Here is a 23523-nt window from a genome sequence, read left to right as displayed (position 1 = left end):
AAAAAAAAAAACAAAAAAAACAAAAAAAAAAAAACTGAGTTTATATGTTCCCTCCTCTGTGAAGGTGTCCCTGGTTCCTGCAGAGAATGGCAGGCTTTCTCTGTTCTACGCTTTCTTCCAGACTTCCGCTGCAGGAAACTTGTTGGTCTCCTCGCTGTAAGCTCTCTGAGGTCCAATATGCCTGGCACAAAGTAAACACTCAGTGGGTGAATGAATGGGTGAAATGATGCCAGGAAAGTCACTCCTATCCTTGTTATCATGAGTCCCATCTCTAAAATCAGAGGATGTTTGGGAGATCTCAAAGATTTCTTTTCAACTCTTTCCAGTATGTGAAGAAAAAGGTACAGCAAAATTAATTGCCTGCGGACACAGGATTATTTGTGGCAGAATCTAGAACCCTCATTCTTTTACTGTTTCCTGTGGACTTCAACATTTCAGACTCTTTCTGATAAGGTGGGCCACATGGGGAAGGTGGGCACCTGCAGGCCCCACGCTGAGGAGCAAGTCTCAGGTGAGCGGGGTTCCTGCCTGGGCTCCCGCGTGACCCTTCCACTTGCAAACTGGAGCTCTCTGCGTAAGCAACTGAAAATGCATCTCAGATATTTGCACAAATAGCTAGACTTCTATAGGAATAAAACTCAGCTGTCGAACGTGAGACTCAGACATGCTTGTGCTGGGAGAAAAGCAGTTCTAGACCTCCTTGTGCCTGGCTATTTGATTCACTCATGTAGATCATTCTTGGGGCCTTCCCAAGTGAAGACTTCCCTCTACTTCTTCTGCAGTGCTTCATTCGAGCCACAGTTTTAAGGTGCTCAGAGTTTTGCATGACATCTCAGTTCTTCCATCTCCATCCTAATATTAAATCACCAGGGCATAGCTTCTTCATAGTCTTCATAGATGGCATGTCAGTATTTTTTTAATTGCATTGATTTTTTGGGGGAAGATGTCTGTGTGTCTTGGTTTTATTTGATTGGACACTTTGTTGAAAGTGCAACATTCCCAGAATCTGAGAAGAAGCATGTAACATTTGACTGAAAACATAATAGTTTTATTATTTGTTATTGAAAAATGTTTTCTGATTTCTGAATGGGAAGTTATCTTTTAATGTTTTCACTTTTGGACTGTCTCATATACAGCAAAGATGCATATTTTTTTTTTTCAGATATAGAATCTTGCTTTGTTGCTCAGGCTGGAGTATAGTGGTACAATCATGGCTCACTCTAACCTCCAACTACTGAGTTCAAGGGATCCTTTCCACTCAGCCTCTCAAGTAGCTGGGACGTAGGTGTGCACCACTATAAATAGCTAATTTTTCTTTAATTTTTTTATAGAGACAAGGTCTCACTATGTTGCCCACACTGGTCTTGAATTCCTCAAGTGATCCTCCCACCTTGACTTTCAAAGTGTTTAGATTACAGGGGTGAGCCACTGTGCCTGGCCCCAAATTATTTAAAATAAAATGTTCTTGATAAAACTTTATGAAATATCAGTTTTCTCTTAAAATGCCTCAATAAATATGATGTCTCCAAATGTTATTTTTTTGTTAATATCAGTTTTTGCCTCACTATACCTTGATAGATTAATAATAAACCAAGCAGTAATAATAAAGGACCTACTCTGTGCCAGCTACTAGATCTTTTTTTTTTTTTTTAAATATGGAACACTTCATGAATTTGCATGTCATCCTTGTACAGGGACCACGCTAATCTTCTCTGTATCATTCCAGTTTTAGTAAATGTGCTGCCAAAGCAAGCATAGCTGTTGGGTCTTACGGTTAAAAGTAATATGGGCTTATTATATTGTAGGCAAAACAATTTAGTGATTTAATCCTAAGATGCAAATATGAGTCTCTATTTTCAAATATTGAAGATATATTGTATAGCACATTGTCTAAGATTTAACTTTGTATTTCACAGAAGTACTGTGCTGCAAAGACACCTGAAGAGAGAAAAAAATGAGTGACTTGTTCCTAAGAAGCTTGGCCAGGACCTACTTACAAAATATGCCAGGAACACAAATGTAAAGCTCTTAGAAAATAATTCAGAAAGCCAGTGACCCACTATAATAGAAAGCCAGAACATCATATCTGAGGAAGATGAGGCTTCCAGGAAATGTTATAAGCTTTTGTTTGTTGAGACTTTGAGATGAGTCTTGCTCTTTTGCCCAGGCTAGAGTGCAGTTCCGTGATCATAGTTCACTACAGCCTCAAACTCCTGGGCTGAAGTCGTCCTCCTGCCTCAAGCTCCCAAGAAGCTAGAACTACAGGCACATGCCACCATGCCCAGTTAATTTTTAATTTTTCTGTAGTGATGGGATCTTGCTGTGTTGCCCAGGCTGATCTTGAACTCCAGGGCTCAAGTGATCTTCCCTCACAGCCTCCCAAAGTGATGAGATTATAGGTGTGACCCACCATGCCTTGCCCACTTAAAAAAAAAAAAAATAATATATATATATATATATATATGTATACACACACACACACAATAATTAGCCCCTCACTAATAAGTGAAATGGCAACAGTCATGTAGTACCATCTGTCAGGTTCCTACCTGAGCTGGGGTCTGAAGGGAATTTGTGGACAGGTGGAGGGTAATGGAAAGAACACTCCAGGGATCATATGCAGTTGGGACATGGCTTTATTCTCTCCCCTCTTACAGAGTCAGCAGTGTAGTTATATTACAGACGATAATGGCTCAAAGCCTCACATGAGCTCACACAAGCAGGTTACATCAAATGGCTACATAAATGTGATTACATATTGCATGGGGTTGTGCACCTATGCTCCAAACCTGCTGTGTCAGACTGTACCAGATGTCTATCTCAGCCTACTCCTGATTGCAGCACAGCCATTTACCTTACACTCCACCCTCTAGGCCGAGGGAGTCCTTGTAGTGGGGAGATGTGTCCACAGGGTGGAACTTTGGACTCATAGGCCACAGCAGCAATATAGGGAGCAATAACTCACTACTAATATTCCTGCTATGCTGCCCATAATTATTAGGGTCCAGCATAGGCCAGAGCCTAAAGATGCTCACCATGTCTGTAGGGGGTCATCAGTAAGGCTGTCATCTGCCTTGATTTCCTGGGAAACTCTTGCAAAACTGCTGTTATGTTTTGTTCATTGTCAGGGGTGAAGGCACAACATTGCGTTCCCAAAAGAGCACAGGTGCCACCTTAGGCAGCAGTTAATATGTTGAGGGCCACCCAGTTCTGCAGTACCACCTTCCTGGTTTGATCAACCTCATCTTTCAACAGAAGGAGGGCAACTTGGGTGTAATTCAAGGCTCAAGCAGTGTGCTCTGCAAGGGCGGTAACTTGCATTTCTACAGGTGACACCTGCTCCAGGGATGGTTAATGCTAAGGGGCAGAGCCACCAGGGGGTTCGTCGCACTCACAAAAACTGGGAACGTAGTGCCTCCCAGTTATTTGGGCATCTAGGTAATGTGGGAATAACAGCGGCAGGCACATAAGGACCCCCTAGGTACAGCAGCCATTCCATTTCACTGGCAAAGATGACCATCCTGTCTCTTCATAGGTCTATAAATTTCCAGGGGGGCATTACGTCCACAGGGGCCCAGCATTGATGAGGCCGCCTATTCCACCGTACCTGTGGTGTGATGACATATGTTATATTTGTGCAGGCTATGGCAGGTAGCCACCCCATGGTGGCCTTGCCCCCATGCTGCTGTATACATTGTGGTACCTGTGGTGGGGGCACCACATGTTCTCCCACTAACTAGCCCCATCCATCATAGTCGCTATGAGTGAGCTGGGGGTGGGCACGCTATGGGTTTTGTGGGATCCTCTATCCAAAGCTTGTCATGTTGCATTCCAAACGTTGGCCATGGGACCCCAACTGTCTAACCATGTCCAGTTTTCCATAGAAGCTAGATGTATGTGCCAGGGCAGGCCATCCACAGCTGCTGCTGGAAGAGCAGTGCAGATTCAGCAGTTGGAAACACTGGTCACCTCAGTGTAGGTGTGGGCCCAGTCCACAATGCCATTGGAGCATGTCAACCTATGGTCAAAACGATAAAGCAGGCACAGTTACTAACCAGGGTAAATCACACCCCTTGGGCAAAATACAGGCCAACCTTTCATTCCTGGATAACAATGCAGCCACCAAGGCCTTCTGCCCTAGGCAATGGCGCCACACCTTCTCAGCTCGCCATGGTTCCTTTGGGTCCTGTATCTGTGCCAAAGTCACTGGGGAGCTCATAATAGGTCACACAGATAATACATGTGGACCCCAGAGGAGGATTCCTTCCCTGGCCATTCTTCTATGAACGGTCAATCACAGAGGGCATATATTAGATACCTAAGGAATGACATGTAAACATACTGTAGGCCCTCCTCCCAGGGGCTACAATAGCTAACCATTGGCAATGTGGGGCTTGGAGGGTCCATGGCCAAAGCCAGATTCTTTGTTCCCCTGACTTTAGGGTCGCTGGGGCAGGCAACAACAGGTTACTGTTCGTCCCCATACCTAGTCGGAGGAGGTCATCCCTGGTGTGTATCTGTAACTGGATGGGGGCAGTGGCCCGGTGTAGCAGTGCCTCCACCAGGGCCAGGCCACCTTTCCATGGCCATTCATTCAAGGTTTGGAGCACCAGGTCCAACCACGAACTCCAGCCCCGCAAAGATGGGGGAGTAACATGCAAGCGTAACCCATTTTTCAGGAGTCCATTATATCATTCAGTCATACCAGCAGCTTGTGGAACATGGGACCTCCACTTTATGTTCATCTGTTGTGCCCACTGTTGTACCTGCTGTCCAGTAAAATGTGTTCCCCTATCGCTTTCAGTGATCAGGGGACAACCATATAGGGCACCGAAGTGTTGCAGGGCCTGAATGGTGTGGTGTTGGTCAGCCGTCCTGCAAGGGTAGGCAAATAACAGACTGGTGGCCATGTCTACAGCTGTCAGAACATGTGTATGCCCCTGTGACCTTGGAAGTGGCCCAATGTAGTCTATTTGCCATCTAGCCAAGGGCATCCACCCTACCGTCAACTTGTTGTGTAACCCTGGGCAGCTGCCTCTGTCTGGTGGATGTCCGTACGCATGCAGGGCACTTCTGGCAGGCCTCTCAGATATCCTATGTGGGCAAGGATAGACCCCAGTGCTTACTGACCTGTTGCATTAGTTTACCCGTCGCATGGCCCAATTTTCAGTGCAGCTATAGGGCTATATCTTGTGTAAGTGCTGACTCCAACCACTGGATCTTGGCCAAGGTATCTGCCTCATCATTGCTGGGCACAGCAAAAAGCACACGTCCTGACACATGATAAATAGTTACATCCTTTTGGTGGCCCATTTCCCATAGGTTTTGCCGCATGGCCTGGCCCCAAATGGGCAGGTGGCCAACTAGCCAATTCTGTAACTTCTAGGTAGTTAACCACAAGGTTAGGCCTCGATATGCTGCCCAGCTATCAGTACAGATTACCACAGGGGTCTCCTCCTTGGTGATCACCATCCACACTGCCCTTAGTTCAGTCCATTGACTACTTTGTCTGTACCCAGTATCAAACCATGTGGTTTCAGTACTAGGCTGGACCACGACAGTGGTCCAGGCAGCAGTAGCACCCTGGCTGGACCCAACCATATACCATGCCCATCAGGAATGGGGGTGCTGCCCTTCTTTAAACAGTGATGGCTTAGGGTTTAAGAGTGCCTCAGGCTGACCCATAGCCGTATCTTACATCAGAACTGCAGGTCCCAAGAGTTCTTGTAATTCTGCTGCTAAGGGGATTGTACTCGGTGTGCTCTGCCGTTCTAGGTAGGTGCCCCACTTTGCTAAGGTGGATGTCTGTGCTGTCCCAGTCTGGGGGGTGGTTACCCAAGAATGTACCCACCCTGCTATTGGGTAAGTCAGTCACGGACGACTGTAGCCTGTCCCATCACACTCTCGCAAGCCTGAAGGGCAGCATATGCAGCTGCTAATTACTTCTCTATTGAGAGATACCAGAGATCAGCTCCCTTCCAAAGTTGGGACCAAAAGCCTACCGGTGTTCTAAAGTGCTCCATGTGCTGCCATAGGCCCCAGCCAAAACCATCTGCGGTCACATGCACATCGAGTTCAAATGAGCACCCTGGGTTAATTACTCGTAGGGCCTGTGCTTGCTGTATGGCCCATTTGGCTGCCAGAAAAACCATTTCAGCATCATTGTCCCAATACCAAGTAGCTCCCTTTTTTTTGTCAACTGATACAATGGTTTTATCATCTGAGCTCAATGGGGCAGGAATACCCGCCAATATCCTAAGAGGCCCACAAAAGTCTGTAACTGCTTCATCATTGCGGGGCGGGGATATGCCTGAATTTTATCAGTGGCCTCTGTGATGTCCTTCTTCTTACCTCACCAGATAACTCCCAATAATTTGGTAGACCCATGGACCTTGGAATCCAGGCCCTTGGACCTTGGATTCGTTGATGGCCCAACTGCATGCTGCCAAATGTTATTGCAAGAGGGGTGCCGCTGCTTCTAAATCTGCAAGAGAATCAGAGGTTAACATAATATCATCAATATCATGGAATAGGTGGACCTCCTTTGGACATTTCTAGGTGGTTAAATCTGTGGCCATGAGACAATGACGTATGCTGGGGCTAGGCACGTAAGTCCTGCCTCAACACTGTGAAAGTCCCTCGTTGCCCTTCCCAGGTGAAAGCAAACTGTTTCTGGCTCTCTGGAGCAATGTCAATTGAGAAGAATGCATTGGCAAGTCTAGCACATAGTGGTACTGTCCCAATTCCGTCGTTAAGTGGCCCATCAAATCAGTGATAGACAGTACAGCCGGATGTAAAGGGAGTGTTACTTTATTTAGTTCTCAATAATCCACCATCATTGGCCAGGTTCCATCAGGCTTTCTGACTGGTCATACCAGTGCACTGTAGGGGCTGTGGGTGCCATCCACTATCTGCACCTCCTCTAACTTCTTAATGGTCTCTGTTATCTCCATATGCTCACCTGGAAAGCGGTATTGACAGGTGGAAGTAACTTGTCAGGGTTATGGCAGGACCTGGGGCTGGTGATGCGTATGTCCGCGCAGTACCAGCTTAACCACATGTACTCAGAGTCTGAATTCTCTGACTGTGGTTTGTAGAGCCAAGCCATGTAAAATATCCAACCCCAGAATGTATTCAGGTGTGGGAGAGACATACGCAATTATAAGTGGGGAGCTAAGTGGCCGATGCCAAGGTGCAAAGATACAGGTTTCACTTTCACTGACCGGCCTCCATAGCCATTTGTATATGCAACCTTGCCTAGAAATTTATTCAGGTTCCCATAGACGAGGCTACAGTCTGCACTGGTGTCTACCAGCGCCATCACCCACCGTACATTGGTGGGGGACCAGTGGATTGCCTGTTTCACATGTGGCCTTTGGTTGTCTGGTGTCCCCCCAAGCCGGGTACCTCGGCCAGTTTCCTAATCAAGCACAAAAGGCTCTATACCTCCGCCAGTCTGCAAGTAGTCCTGCCTGAGCTGGAGCCTTGGGTGGGACTGGGTCCAGCAGCATCATTCTTCTCCCTCTTGGGCATTCTCTGGAATTGCTGCTCTGGGGACAATTGCCTCCACAAAGTTAACAGCACTTCATTGGGTTGCCTATCAATTTTCTCTCCGTCAACCCCAGCCAAATCAAATCAATTCACAACTGCATGTGGGTCACCCATTGGGGTCCCATTTTGTCCCATGAGGTGGCCCTCTGTGGAATCGGTACCTTCTCCTTTTTTGTGGCACAGACTACCCCTCTACTTCCCTATGGACCACCATGGTGGTAGTCACCTCGTGTGTGTGGTGCCCCACATACGGAGTGAGGACAATGGCCTGGGAGCCGAAGGCACTTGGGTGTGCAGAGCCTAACACAGGGTCCCTCTTGTGGGAGGTAATGTGTTCATCATCTGGCCCTCGGGTATTCAGATTGAACGTAGCCTGCCGCATACCCATCTCCTGAATTGCTTGCACCAAATCTGTATACAACTGCTATTTACTCATAGTTTCTGATGTTTCTCTGGCATTGTTCCATACCATTCGTAGGGCTACCATCAGCTATTTAATTAGAGTGTGGTCGCCTTGCCCTGTGCTAACTGCCTGCTCACCTGCAATCACTGACAGAGGGAGAGATGGGTCATAATGGAGGTCTACTTTTCCATTTCAGAGGTGGAGCAGACGATACTGTTGGCTACCTCATCCCAAAGGTGGAGCGTCCAGAAGGGTAGGGGTTCCCCCAAGCACTGCCAAAGCTGTTTACCTAATTCCTGCAACTCATTTGGGGGATAGGCACTGCATGATGTGTGCTCCGTCATGGTAGGGGGTCCCTGTGCCCGTCCCTGGGGCTCCAACAGCTGTTCATGTTCTATTTTCTGATAGACAGCTAGGCGAGCCCGAAACAGGGGTTCTTCCTCCTAGGTATCAGAACAAGTAAGGGTCTCTGGTTGGGATGGTGGGCCCAGGCCCACACTAATGGCAGCTCCTAATCCTCATTCCAAGCTGTGTATCCGGGCCTCCTGGCATTCTGCTTGTGCGTGGAGGTCCCTTACCTGTGCTGCATCCCGCAGGGACTGAGCGTGCACTTCCCATAGCACAGTCAAAAACGCCCATCCAACTCTGCTGGCTACAGCACGCTCCTTCTGGGTGCTCTGTCCTTCCAGGTGCTTCAGCCCCTTCTCCATGCCCAGGAGGGACCTGTCCACCACCGTTCCACTGGGGCCCATCCTAGCAGCACAGCTGCCACCTGGTGCCACAAACCATGCTGGGGCCACATGGCCCACCTGGGATCATCGGGGCCAAGGGCTCACTCACCTTGGGATCCTGCTGACTAGGCCAATTGTCAGGTTCCAACCTTAGCTGAGGTCCAAGGGGAGTTGGTGGACTGGTGACAGGTAACTGAAAGAATACTCAAGGAACCATAGGCAATTGGGACATGGCTTTATTCTCTCCTCTCCTACAGAGTCAGCAGTGTAGTTATACTACTCACAGATAATCATAGCTCAAAGCCAGGTATGATCTCACACAAACTAGTTACATCAAATGGCTACATACATGTGATTATATAAGGCACAGGATTGTGTGCCTGCACTCCAAACCCACTGTGTTATGCTGTGCTGGATGTCTTCCTCAGCCTACTCCTGACTGAAGCACAGCCATTTTCCTTACGCTGTCAATACATATCAGAGAGAATGCCAGATTGTTAGAGTTGGGAAATACCTTAGACATTATTTAGTCCAGAGATTTGGAAACATTTAAAAAAATTTTTATATCTAATTTAAAAAATATGAAAACACTTTCTCACTTATTTTTTCTTTATAACAAAACCTTCATGGCAGCCCGATATATAACAGGTAGAAAAGAATTTTTAAGGTTAAAGGAAGTAGAGTGGGGTGGAGGAGCTCCACCTGCTAGTTTTCTGTTAACCCAGCCTGACAAGGGAATTGAGACCACTTGTGAGAAAGACTTTCTTGCTAATTCCCTAAAAGTGACATGATTTGTACACCTTGGTACTCTGTGCTCAGATGGAGATTAATTGGGGATGGGAGTCATTCCTTTTTTGTTTTTTTTGAGATGGAGTCTTGCTCTGACACCCAGAATGGAGTGCAGTGGCATGATCTTGGCTCACTGCAACCTCTGCCTCCTGAATTCAAGCTATTCTCCTCCCTCAACCTCCCGAGTAGCTGGGATTACAGGTGCCTGCCACGACGCCAGGCTAATTTTTTTTTTTTTTTGTATTTTTAATAGAGACGGGGTTTTACCATGTTGGCCAGGCTGGTTTTGAACTCCTGACCTCAAGTGATCCACCCACCTTGGCCTCCTAAAATGCTAGGATTACAGGCGTGAGCCACTGTGCATGGCTGAGTCATTCCTTTTCTAACTCTTCTCCTGGTTCATTGAATATTGGACAAGTCCTTTTTTCCTTTCTTACCTGTTTTTTTTTTTTTCATCTATATTATGGAGACAATTAGAATCTCCTGATTTTCTCATTTTGTCACCGAATGAATGAATTCCTGGAAATAGAAGGGTTAAAATGAAGTCTGTTTGGACTCCCTGGTCTTAAATACTTGCCTTAGTAGTCATTGTCTATATACTTGTGGTCAAGTTACTTAACCACTGTGACCTTCAAGTTTCTCACCTACAAAATGGGTGTAATTATACCACTTACCTTATAAGATTGTTATAAATGAGATGTGAATATGATTAGCGTGTTTTATTATTGTCAACACTACTTCTAAAAATTCAGTGTAAGAAAACAATCATGGATGTTCCTAAATATTTGTTATATGGAATTTTAATTGTTTAAACCTATGAAAAAAAAGAAAAATAGTAAATACATATGAATATTAGATTGATTAAAAAAATGGCTCATTTATAAGATGGGATAATTTGCAAATGTCAAAATAGTGTAGAAAATTATTTGGTGACATGGGAAAATATTCTTTGTATATTGTTAAATTTAAAAAATTAGATTATAAAATCTTGTTAGTGTTTTATTTACTCATAGGGCTAAAAGGCAGTCATTTTCTTCACTTTAAAACTTGTTTAAAATATTTTATTTTAGGCTGGGTGCAGTGGCTTACGCCTGTAATCCTAGCACTTTGGGAGGCTGAGGCAGGTGGATCACTTGAGGAGAGGATTTGGAGACCAGCCTGGCCAACATGGTGAAACCCTATTTCCACGAAAAATACAAAAATTAGCCAGGCATTGTGATGAGCACCTGTAATCCCAGCTACTTGAGAGGCTGAGGCAGGAGAATCGCTTGAACCTGGGAAGTGGAGGGTGCTATGAGCCAAGATCATGCCACTGCACTGCAGCCTGGGTGACAGAGTAAGACTGTCTCAAAAAAAAAAAAAAAAATTAATGTTATGGGTACCTAGTAGGTATATATATTTATGTGGCACATGAGGTATTTTGATATGCTCATATAACGCATAAAAATCAAAGCAGGGTAAATGAGATATCCATCACCTCAATCAAGCATTTGTCGTTTCTCTGTGGTTATAAACATTTCAATTATACTCCTTTAGTTATTCAAAAATCTACAATAAATTATTATTGACTGTAGTCAACAATACAACTAGATTTTATTCATTCTGTCTAATTATATTTTTGTAACTGTTAACCATCTCTACTTCCTACTACTCTCCCACTACGCTTCCCAGCCTTTGGTAACCAGCATTCTACTCTCTAAGTTCAATTGTTTTAATTTTTAGCTCTCATACGTTAGTGAGAACATGCAAAATTTCTCTTTCTGTGCCTGGCTTAGTTCACTTAACATAATGACCTCCAGTTCCATTCAAGTTGTTGCAGATGACAGGATTTTATTATTTTTTTTTGTGGCTGAATAGTACTCCATTGTGTGTATGTACCAGATTTTCTTTATCCATTTGTCTGTTGATGGACACTTAGGTTGCTTCCAAATCTTGGCTATTGTAAAGAGTGCTGCAGTAAACATGGGAGTGCAGGTATGTCTTAAAAAAAACTGATTTCTTTTCTTCGGGGGTACATACCTAGAAGTGGGATTGCTGGATCATATGGTAATTCTATTTTTAGTTTTTTGAGGAAGCTCCATACTGTTCTCCACAGTGGTTGCACTAATTTATATTCACATCAACAGTGTGTACAGGTTCCCTTTTTTCCGCATCCTCGCCAGCATTTGCTATTGCCTGTATTTTGGATAAAAGCCATTTTAACTGTGGTGAGATGATATCTCATTGTAGTTTTCATTTTCATTTCTCTGATCATCAGTGGTGTGCTTAACACTTTTCATTTGCCATTTGTATGTCTTCTTTTGAGAAATGTCTATTCAGATCGTTTGCCTATTTTAAAATCAGATAATTAGTTTTTTTCCAATTGAGTTTTTTGAGCTCCTGATATATTCTGGCTATTCATCCCTTAATAATTCTGGTTTGCAGATATTTTCTCCTATTCTGTGGGTTGTCACTTCACTTTGTGGATTATTTCCTTTGCTTTGCAGAAGGTTTTTATTAATAACTTGATGTGATCTCATTTGTCTATTTTTGCTTTGGTTGTCTGTGGTTTTGTGGTATTACTCAAGAAATCTTTTCTTTTCTTTTTTTTTTTTTTTGTGAGATGGAGTCTCGCTCTGCCACCCAGAATGGAGTTGCAGTGGCATGGTCTTGACTCACTGCAACCTCTGACTCCTGGGTTCAAGCTATTCTCCTCCCTCAACCTCCTGAGTAGCTGGGATTACAGGTGCCTGCCATGATGCCAGGCTAAATTTTTTTTGTATTTTTAGTAGAGATGGGGTTTTAACATGTTGGCCAGGCTGGTTTTGACTCCTGACCTCAAGTGATCCACCCACCTTGGCCTCCCAAAGTGCTAGGAGTACAGGCGTGAGCCACCACATATGGCTGAGTCCTTCCTTCCTTTTCTAACTCAGTGTCCTGGAGAGTTTCCCCCATGTTTTCTGTTAGTATTAATAGTTTCATAGTTTGAGGTCTTAGATTTAAGTCTGTAATCCCTTTTGATTTGATTTTTGTATATGGTGAGAGATAGGGGTTTAGTTTCATTCTTCTGCATAAGGATATTCAGTTTTCTCAGCTTTATTTATCGTAACATTCTTTTCTGTTGATCCCAATTTTTTATTTTATTTTTAAATTTTTTTCCTTCCAACTTTTAGGCTTAAGGGGTACATGTGCAGGTTTGTTATGTGGGTAAATTGCATGTTTCAGGGTTTGGTGTACAGCTAATTTTGTCACCTAGATAATTAGCATAATACCTGATAGTAGTTTGTCAACCCTCACCCTCTTCCCACCCTCAAACCTCAAATAGGCCCCAGTGTATATTGATCTCTTCTTTGCATCTGTGTGTACTCAGTGTTTAGCTCCCTCTTATAAGTGAGAACATGCAGAATCTGATTTTCTGTTCTGTGTTAATTGACTTAGGATAATGACCATCTCTGTTGCTGCAAAAGACATGATCTCATTGTTTCTTATGGGTGTATAGTATTCCAAGGTGTGTATGTACCACATTTTCTTTATCCAGTCCACCACTGGTGGGAATCCAGGTTGATTCCATGTCTTTGCTATTGTGAATAGTGCTGTGATGAACATTCATGTGCGTGTGTCTTTATGGAGAATGGTTTATATTTCTTTTGGTATACACACAGTAATGAAATTGCTGGGTCTAATGGTAGTTCTATTTTAAGTTCTTTGAGAAATCTCTAGACTGCTTTCCACAGTGGCTACACTAATTTACAAAATTCCCACCAGCGGTGTATAAGCATTCTCTTTGGTCTACAAACTCACTAGCATCTGTTACTTTTTGACTTTTTAGTAATAGCCATTCAGACTGGTGTGAGATTGTGTCTAATTGTGGTTTTGATTTGCATTTCTCTAATGATTAGTGATATTGAGCATTTTTTCATATGCTTGTTGGCTGCTTGTATGTCTTCTTTTGAGAAGTGTTTGTTCATGTCCTTTGCCCATTTTTTAATAACTTTTTTTTTTGCTTGTTGATTTATTTAAGTTCTTTATAGATGCTGGATATTAGACCTTTGTCAGAAGCATAGTTTGCAAATTATTTTCTCCCATTCTGTAGGTTGCCTGTTTACTCTATTGATAGTTTCTTTGCTGTGCAGAAGCTCTTAAGTTTAATTAGGTCCCACTTTTAATCTTTTTTTGTTGTTGTTGTTATTCTTTTTTTGAGGCAGGGTCATGCTATGTCACCCATGCTAGAGTGCAGTGTCATGACCTTGATTCACTACAACCTCCACCTCCCAGGCTCAATCAGTCCTCTCACCGGAGCCTTCTGAGCAGCTGGGACTACAGACATGTACCACCATGCCCAGCTGATTTTTGTGTTCTTTGTAGAGATAGGGTTTTACCATGTTGGCCAGGCTGGTCTCGAATTCCTGGGCTCAAATGATCCACCTGCCTTGGCCTCTTAAAGTTGTGGGATTACAGGTGTGAGCCACTGCACCTGGCCAAGTTTTGTTTTTGTTGCAATTGCTTTTGAAATCTTCATCATCAAGTCTTTGACAGGGCCAATGTCCAGAATGATATTTCCTAGGTTTTCTTCTAGGGTTTTTATAGTTTTAGGTTTTACTTTTAAGTCTTTAATTCAACTTGAGTTGAATTTTATATTTGGTGATAAATAGTGGTCCAGTTTCAATCTTCTGCATATTGAGATTGAGATAAGCAGCCAGTTATCTCAGTACCATTTATTGAAGAGGGAGTCCTTTCTTCATTGCTTGCTGTTGCCAGCTATGTTGAAGATCAGATAGTTGTAGGCATATGGTTTCTTTTTTTGGGTTCTCTAACCTGTACCAGTGATCTCTGTGTTGACTTTTGTACCAATACCATGCTGTTGTAGTTACTGTTGTAGTCTTGTAGTATAGTTTGAAGTTAAGTGGTGTGATGCCTAAAGCTTAGTTCTTTTTGCTTAGGATTGCTTTGGCTATTTGGGCTCCTTTTTGGTCCCAGATGAATTTTAAAATGATATTTTCAAAATCTGTGAAAAATGAGGGTAGTTTTATAGGAATAGCATTGAATCTGTAAATTGCTTTGGGCAGTATGGCCATTTTAACAATATTGATTCTTCTTATTTGTGAGCATAGACTGCTTTTCCATTTGCTTGGATCATCTTTGATTTTTTTTTTTTTTAGCAGTGTTTTGTAATTCTTGTTGTGATCATTCACATCCCTGGTTAGCCATATTCCTAGGTGTTTTAGTCTTTTTTTTACGGCTATCATGAATGGTATTGCATTCATAATTTGGCTGTCAACTTGGATGTTGTTGGTATATAGAAATACTAATGACTTTTGTACATCGATTCTGTGTCCTGAAACTTTGCTGAATTTGTTTATCATATCTAGGAGCCTTTGGGCAGAGACTGTGGGGTTTTATAGGTATAGAATCATATCGTCTGCAAAGAAGGATCGTTTGACTTCCTCTCTTCCTATTTGGATACCTTTTATTTTTCTTTCGCCTGATTACTCCAGCTGGAACTTCCAGTACTGTGTTGAATAGGAGTGGTGAGAGTGGGCATCCTTGTCTTGTTCTGGTTCTCCAGGGAAATGCCTTCAGCTTTTGCCCAACAGTATGATGTTGGCTGTGGGTTTGTCATAGATGGCTATTATTTTGAGATGTGTTCCTTTTGATGCCTAGTTTGTTGAGGATTTTAACATGAAGGGAGGTCGAATTTAATCAAGAGCCTTTTCTGCATCTATTGAGATGATCATGTGGTTTTTGTTTTTAGTTCTGTTTATTTGATGAATCACATTTATTGATTTATGTATGTTGAACCAACCTTGCATCCCAGAAATAAAGCTTTCTTGATTGTGGTGAATTGGATTTGGTTTGCTAGTATTTTGTTAAGGATTTTTGCATGTATGTTCATCAGGGATATTGGTCTGAAGATTCTTTTTTTCTGCCAAGTTTTGGTATCAGAATGATGCTGGCCTCATAGAATGAGTTAGGGAGGAGTTCCTCCTCCTCTATTTTTTGAAATAGTTTCAGTAGGATTGGTACCAGCTCTTTATATGTCTGGTAGAAATCAGCTGTAAATCCATGTGGCCCAGGGCTTTTTCTGGTTGGTTAATTTTTTTATTAATTCAACTTTGAAACTTGTTATTGATCTATTCAGGCTTTCAATTTCTTCCTGGTTCAATCTTGGGAGGCTGTATGTTTTCAGGAATTCATTCATTTCTTTTAGGTTTTCCAGTTTGTGTTAGCACCATCTATTGAAGAGACTGTCCTTTCTCCAATGTACGTTCTTGGCACCTCTGTCGAAAATGAATTAACTGTAGGATTTATTTCTGGGTTCTCTATTCTGTTCCATTGGTCTATGTGTCTGATTTTGTGCCAGTGCCATGCTGTTTTGGTTACTATGTCATTTTAGTATAATTTGAAGTCAGGTAATATGATTCCTTCAGTTTTTTTCTTTCTGCTCAGGATGGCTTTGGCTATTCTGCATCTTTCGTGGTTCCATATAAATTTTTAGGATTTTTTTCTATTTCTGTGAAGAATGTCATTGATATTTTGATTGGGCTTGCATTGAATCTGTAGATTGCTTTGGGCAGTATGGACATTTTAACAATATTGATTCTTCCAATCCATGAACATGGACTATCTTCCCACTTTTTAATGTACTTTTCTATATCTTACATCAATGTTTTATAGTTTTCATTGTAGAGATCTTTCACCTCTTTGGTTAAGTTTATTCCTAGATATTTTATTTTATTTGCAGCTATTGTAAATGGGATTACTTTTTTGATATCTTTTCAGATTATTCACTGTTGGCTTATAGAAGTGCTATATTGATTTTTGTATGTTGATTTTGTATCCTGCAACTTTATTGAATTTGTTTATAAATTCTAATAGTTTTTTGGTAGAGTCTTTAGTTTTTTCCAAATATAAGATCATATCATCTGCAAACAAGGATAATTTGACCTCCTTCTTCCCAATTTGGATGTCTTTTACTTCTTTCTCTTGTCTGATTGCTGCAGCTAGAACTTCTAGTATTATATTGAATAACAGTAGTGTAAGTGGTCATCCTTGTCATATTCCAGTCTTAGTTCTGTTTTTTTCTTCATTTCTCCCTTACTGGTGCTTCAGAACACTTCACATTTCTGTATTGGAATTCCTCAAGCATGTCTTTCTGTCCTTTCTAGATTGTAAAACTATTTGAAGGAAGGATTTTTATCTTACTGGTAGACTGGGGAGACATTGTTCACTGTATCTCACAGTGTTTTCCTTATAAAGGCTTATGGGGGAAATGTCTCACAGGTCAAGGCTTGCTTTTATTTTAGGGACACAGTTTAATGTATGCCAGATTATATTCCCCCACTTTGCATTGGCTGCTTGGAAGCTCAGAGCCACAATTGTATCACAGTTCTAAGCAGTACCTTCTCAAAATCTCCACTTATATACCTAATAGTCTTTGCATTAGTTTTCTATTGCTGCTGTACCAAATTATCACAAACTTTGTGGCTTAAAACAATGTAAACCTATTATCTTACAGTTTGGGGAACAGAAGCCCAAAATTAGTTTCACTGGGCTAAAACCAAGGTGTTGGCAGGACTATGTTCCTTCTGGAGGCTCTAGAGGATAATCTATTTCCTTATCTTTTCCAGCTTCTAGAGACTTCTTACATTCCATGTCTTCTGGCCCCTTCTTCCATCTTCAAAGCCAGGAGTGTAGCATCTTCTCTCCCCTCTGACTTCTGCACCTGTCCTTACATCTTCTTGCTCTGACTTTGGTCCTCCTGCCTCCCTCTTATTTTTGTGATTGCACTGGGCTCACCAGATAACCCAGGATAATCTCCCCATCTCAAGATCCTTAACTGAATCACATCTGAAAAGTCTGTTTTTCCCATGTGAGGTAATACACTCACAGGTTCTGAGGATTCGGAAATGGGCCTCATTTACTGGGGGTCCTTATTCAGCCTACCACATTATTTTCAATGTTAACTGTATGAAATTGAAATTTTTGAGTCTCCTAACCAAATTGTACCTCTGCCTACCCTTCCACCTCCCTCACCTTCCGTATCTCAGTAAATGGCCCTGCCATGTAATAATTGTTCCCATCAGACACACGGTTCTCTGCTCTCCCTCACCCCCACATCCAGTCCCTCATGTTGTTCTGTCATATCAACTTCTAAGGTGTATCTAGAACCCATACACTTCATTTTTTGGCTACTGCCACTACCCTAGGCTAAGCCATCACCAGCTCTTGCCTGAACTGCTATCATAGTCTCTAATTTGTCCTTTACTTCAGCTCTTGCCCTTTCCTAGTCTATTCTCCACAAATCAATTAGATTTTTTGCAAACACAAAGCAAATCATGCTGTTTTCCTACTTAATCCTCTCCAATTGTTTCCTATCTCATGTTGAAGAGCATCCAAACTCTTCATCATGACTTCTAAGGCCCTGTGATCTGACCTGGCCCTCTCTCAAAGAACATCTCATTCTACTCTCTTTACCACCACATTCTGGTCACACTGGCCTCCCTGGAGATTTCGACCTGGCTCAAGCCATGCTTCTCACATGCAATTCTTCAGCTTGGCACTCTGCCAACTCTTTGCCAACTCATCCTTGCTGAGCTTTTGGTCTCATCTGAAATGTCTCCTCCTCAGAGAAGCTGTTCTACACAACTCCACCTAACTGGAGTTCCCTACCCTGCTGGGCACACATTTTTCTCGACCACTTCACCCTTTTATGTAGTCTTCATAGACTTACCACTACTGATAATTACTTAGTTGTTGTTTACTTTATGTCATTTATTTTCTCCATTAGATGGTTAATTCTGTAAAGGCGCGGCCGCTTCTGTTTGTTCCTTGCTGTATGTGATGCTTCATAGGTATGTAGCACTAGGAGGCCCTGAATACATTTTCTGTCATCCTTACCCTGACTTTATCTTACCTTTTTGGGTTTGTTTTCCTTTTGTTCTTGTTTTCTTACTTTGTATTGACATGAGAAAACTCACAACCCCCAGGCTCTACTCAAGGCTGGGGGCTAGAGGAGGTAGAGCTTCCTCTGCTCTTGTCCCTTCCACCCACTGTCCACTCACTCGCCATTAGTACTGTGTGTTGAGGGCAAAAGAAAAGCTTTCTACGACTGTTTCTTCCCAGGGAATGTGGGATTCATCCTGGAATGTCAAAATAAGGATGAATTGTCAAAAGAGAAAACAATAATGCCTTTCTGGACCAAAGATAGAAATTGCTCTGCATAATAATGTAAAAGCTTATTTTCACTGACTGGGGCAGAGTGTTCCTTAGAGAGATTAATATGATACTAGCTGCTTTTTTTCTCTCCCTCTGGCAAAGGCTAGAGATAAACAAAAAACTGGGGTTCTAGACTCTAGGGAGGAAGGACAGCATTCAGAGCTCCATTTGTAGGAGGTGAGCACGGCCCTTGAGATGAGTGGGGTGTGAGCAAGTCTGGGACATTCAGGAGAGAGATGATGAGTAGGGGACACCCTGGGAGAAAGAGGTCCTGAGCTCTTTTCTTTTCTCCCGAGCCCTGACCCTTGAGCAGTGGCACACAGAGTGTCTTCCTTTATTCTCTGGTGCAGTAGTCATGTTTGTTGGCACAGTGCCTTGGACCTTCCATATATGCTTCTCTCCAGAGCCTTCGTCTAAGATGCTGGAGAGTAGCTTATAGCCTGGGTTGGCATCAAGTTTGTCGATTCTCCCCAGGACCCTTTTCTTTATAGGTGCCACATGTCATGATTTATGCACAAACATGATTTGCCTGACAGTGCAGTCTGGGCCTGGAATAATTTTAATTAATGGGAAAATGGTCCTCAATCCACCGATTAGACCTCTTCAGGTACAACAAGATAAAAGCCTGATAATTTGGATGGAGTACTCTTCTTAAATGTCTACTCTGTGCACGGCAGCCAATGGGAAAGCCAGGCTCTCTCCCACCTGATCCAATGAGTAATTAAGAGAGGGCTTTTTCTTCCCTACCTCTCCCCTCCCTCCACCCCGCTCCCCAACTAAAGCTTAACAGGTTGGTGGTATAATGTGGAGACTTTTAAAGGGTGCCATCCTAGGAGCTTAGGCAAGAGCCAGGGTGTCTTCTCCCCACTCCCCAAGCACTGTTCAAGTGGGTTTGAAAAGCAGGCAAGTGAGGGAAGGAAGAAGCTAGAAGCAGGCAAGGTAGGTAACGGCTCTCGGCAAAGTTCGAGAAGTGCCTATGGCCATGAGTGAGCTGGGCACTCGGAAGCCCAGCGATGGCACTGTTTCTCATCTGCTCAATGTGGTGGAGTGCGAGCTTCAGGCAGGGAGGGAAAAAGGCGACCCTACGGAGAAGCAACTTCAGATCATCCTGGAGGATGCACCTCTCTGGCAGAGATTCAAGGAAGTCACTAATGAGATGATTGTGACCAAGAATGGCAGGTGAGTTTATCTGCCACCCTGCGTGGGCTGGCAGGGCTTGGCAGGAGAGATGAGACCCCTTGAATATTGAAGAGGTTGCCGCTCTTCACTCAGAGGCGGCGGGATCTGATTAAACATACTTACAGGAAGGACTGTCTCCAGTGGCTTTCCTCCAGCCAACTTAATTAATTTCTGTGAGATCATCAGAGGATGAAGCCACCTGTCTTATGTGCATTTTAAACGGAGAAATTCTGGGTAATTACCATAAAGTGGGGGGCATACCCCATTGGGATGGGAAAATGGACTCAAATGTCAGAAAATAATATTAATTTGTGACTAGCTGCAAACCCTATCACAGACCTGAGCCCCAACTCCGTCCAGTTAAGGTGAAAGACAACTTTATTTGGAAGCTGGATAATCTCCTCCTAAGTACAGCAAACTTGCCAGAAATGTTTGACTAGTTGAAGACTGGAAGCAAACGGGCAAATGTAAACTCATTGCCTATCACTTCACCTGCTTCCCCGTGTGTGTTTGTGGTGAGTGTTCATTTGAGATTGTGTGTGTTTGTGATGATGTGAAAGCTGTTGCAGTAATAGTGAATGAAAACATATTATACTGTTTTAGAGAAGAGAAGATGCCTTCTTTCCTCTAAGTGCAACAAATTGAGGGATTAACTGAAACTGATCTCTGCTGGCATTTCTCAGATTCTATTAAACCTAGTCTGCTAAGGGGCTGTCAAGGTAATATTAGAAGATTTCACTTCGTAGAGGAGATGCAAATATTTTGAAACAAAATCTCACCGCTCGCAGCTTGGCCAAACTAGCTCCAACATTCAGCTGATGTTCACATATATTTTCATACACATGGTCACAAAAGTACAAAATGCTGAAAGGCATTTTCAGTAGGCTTAGTTTTGGCTGAACTCTAATTATGACACCCTCGAGAGAATTCTGATAATAGAGATGAGCCGAGGCCATTTGGACTTCTTTCTGTTAGGCTTTTGTCCTTGTGCAAAATGCTTCCATTCCTGATATCTTGGTTTTCTATATTTTAATAAAGCACAGTATAGAAAATGAACTATTTCTTGTCGATCTTGGAGAGTTGTGAACTCAGGAGCTGTTACATGGCATTAAAGTGTGTTCTAAAATGAAAACCATACCTGAATTAGGACATTTCAAGAAATTGTGATTATACCAGTAGCAGGAATATCAACCTTGCTTGATTTTTATATTTTCTTTCTCAAAATGGGCTCCATACTTATTCATATAGATTTATTGCTTTTACTATTTGTTACTATAATTATAGTTGTTCCTTCTCTTGACTTGTATTTACACATTGTTTTTAGCTTCTTTCATAGAAGAAAACATAAAACATATTTTTAATTTCACAGAATTACCCCAAATTCTTAATTGGATTTAATCTTTTGCCCTTTAAAGATGGGCAAAGATGCAACTGTAAAAAGTTTATTTTATCTGACAATAGGTAGAACATTCTGCTTATTATTCTTTGTATTATTGGATACTAATTACACTAATAGCCTCATGCTATTGATTTGGCTGTCAAATTGGCCATATATTAAGGTAAAAATAAGTACAATCACCAAGTAAATATATGGTTCATCTATTTCAATAAGGAATAAATAATAAAAGTTTCTTGGGCGGCTACTCGGCGGAGGCCCTGACGGCCAAGGAGTAATGGCGTGAACCCGCGGAGGCGGAGCTTGCAGTGAGCTTGCAGATCCGGCCCACTGCCACTCCAGCCTTGGGCCGACAGGAGCACGAGAGAGACTCGTCGTCTCAAAAAAAAAAAAAAAAAAAAAAAAAAAAAAAAAAAAAAGTTTCTGAACTATTAATGAAACCATTATAAATTCCAATTTAATAATATGTTACATTGGAATGTACTTTTACCATTTAAGAAACATTTTATCTTGCCTTTTATTGCCTATATAATTTTCCACTCTATTTAAAATGTAATATACTTCACATTAACCCAGCGTGGTGGTCTGCTCCTGTTGTCCCAGCTACGCAGGAGGCTGAGGCGAGGGATCCTTGAGCCCAGGAGCAGTCTGGGCAACATGGTGAGACCCTGTCTTTAAAAAGCAAAACAAAATCCTTCATCTTTAAAGTCATTTAATATTAGCTACATGAACAATATTCTTTGTAGAAGAAGTCTAACTGCGGTGAACTTGGTTGTTCTTATCTATGGATGTCCTGCTGTGTTCCCCTCTTCCTGTAAATGAAATCTTTTCTTAAATTCTCCTAAGTTCTCTGAGCCCTTTAGGGTCAAGATTTTGCCAGGAGATAGAAAGTTCCCTTTATACTTTGATTAAAGAAGGGAAGACAAGTCCATAAGAAATTGACGTACTTAATAATGAATGAACTTGGTGTGAAATTACTCCCAACTTCTTAGTTTCTCAGATTAAACCATTAGTCACACTTAACCTTTGTGAATATAGATATCTTTCTTGCTTCATCTTCTTTACTCCCTTCTTCCTTCTTTCTTTTCTCCCTAACCATTTATTCCTCAATGCCTCCTTTCTACTCATTCTCCTATATCTATAGACTCTCTGTGTCTCCTTCAGATCCTTGCCCTCCACATCGACTCCCACGCCTGATGCAGGTAGATTTGTGGCCCTTCCCTGTGGAGAAGAATGCTCCTGGTATGATTACCCAGTCCTAGCCTTTTTCATTCACATTGTGACCTGGGCCCTTTTTCATTGACATTGTCACCTTGACTTTTTAAAAAAGCATCATTTGGGGTGATAACTCCTGTACACTTGAGGTGTCATTGTTCTGCATTAAAATAGCAAATCTTGCAATAGCATAAGATGGGCTGATGAAAGAGTGAAAAGACTCATTGTCAAGTGGAGATCTACTTTCATATATATAAATAGGAAGCTTGCTTCTGACGTTGATCAGAAGCTGTAAAGAGAAAAGCTTTTCCCTGAAAAACATGAAATTATCTCCAGAAACTGGGATCCTGATGTTGGCCTTCTTTCTTTCCTTCATTTCTCTCTCTCCCTTCCTCCTTTTCTTTCTCTCTCTTCCCTCCCCCATTCTACTACTTCTTTTCCCTTTCCTCCTTTTCTTCCTCCCTCTCTTTTTAAAATGGAAAACTTTTAGTTATTTGTAGTTAATAGTCCTTTAGATATAACAGTAATAAGTATAAGACCTCCTTAGAGCTCATTTGAGTCATCTCTTGTGTATCCAGCCAGTATTTCCTTTCATGTCCATCCTTTAAGCTGGAAACTTATACTTTAGTTCGCAGAAAGAATTCATTTCAGACTTCAGAGGTAAATAAATTAAATTGCTTGCTAGCATGGCAGCTCATGTCTGTAATCCCAGCACTTTGGGAGGCTGAAGTGGGAGGATTGCTTGAGCCCAGGAGTTTGAGACCAGACTGGGCAATGTAGGGAGACCTCTTCTCTACAGAAAATTTAAACAATTAGCCAGGAGGCCCAAGTAGGTGGATCACTTGAGCTCAGAAGTTTTAGAACAGCCTGGGCAACATGAAGAAACCCTGTCTCTCTAAAACATATAAAAAATTAGCTGGGCATGGTGACACCTACCTGTAGTCCCAGCTACTTGTGAGGCTGAGGTGGGAGATCACCTGACCCTGGGGAAGTCAAGGTTGCAGTGATCACACCATTGCACTCGAGCCTGGGCAACAGAGTGAGACTGTGTCTCAAAAAAAAAA

General features: G+C 42.4%; 1 protein-coding gene across 1 annotated transcript in view; it reads left to right on the top strand.

The window, feature by feature from the left end:
* The first annotated feature begins 19810 nt into the window (after nt 1-19810).
* TBX19 (T-box transcription factor 19) overlaps nt 19811-23523 on the top strand; it is a 36836-nt gene continuing 33123 nt past the window's right edge. Inside the window, exon 1 of the mRNA XM_017867558.1 lies at nt 19811-19848. Coding sequence (XP_017723047.1) covers nt 19826-19848 — 23 coding nt within the window. The 5' untranslated portion in view covers nt 19811-19825. The remainder of the gene's footprint in view (nt 19849-23523) is intronic.

Source organism: Rhinopithecus bieti, unplaced genomic scaffold (genome assembly GCF_001698545.2).
Source record: "Rhinopithecus bieti isolate Rb0 unplaced genomic scaffold, ASM169854v2 scaffold_3763, whole genome shotgun sequence".
NCBI lineage: Eukaryota > Metazoa > Chordata > Mammalia > Primates > Cercopithecidae > Rhinopithecus > Rhinopithecus bieti.
The sequence above is the reverse complement of the archived record's forward strand: the minus strand, read 5'-3'. Positions and strand labels throughout refer to the sequence as shown.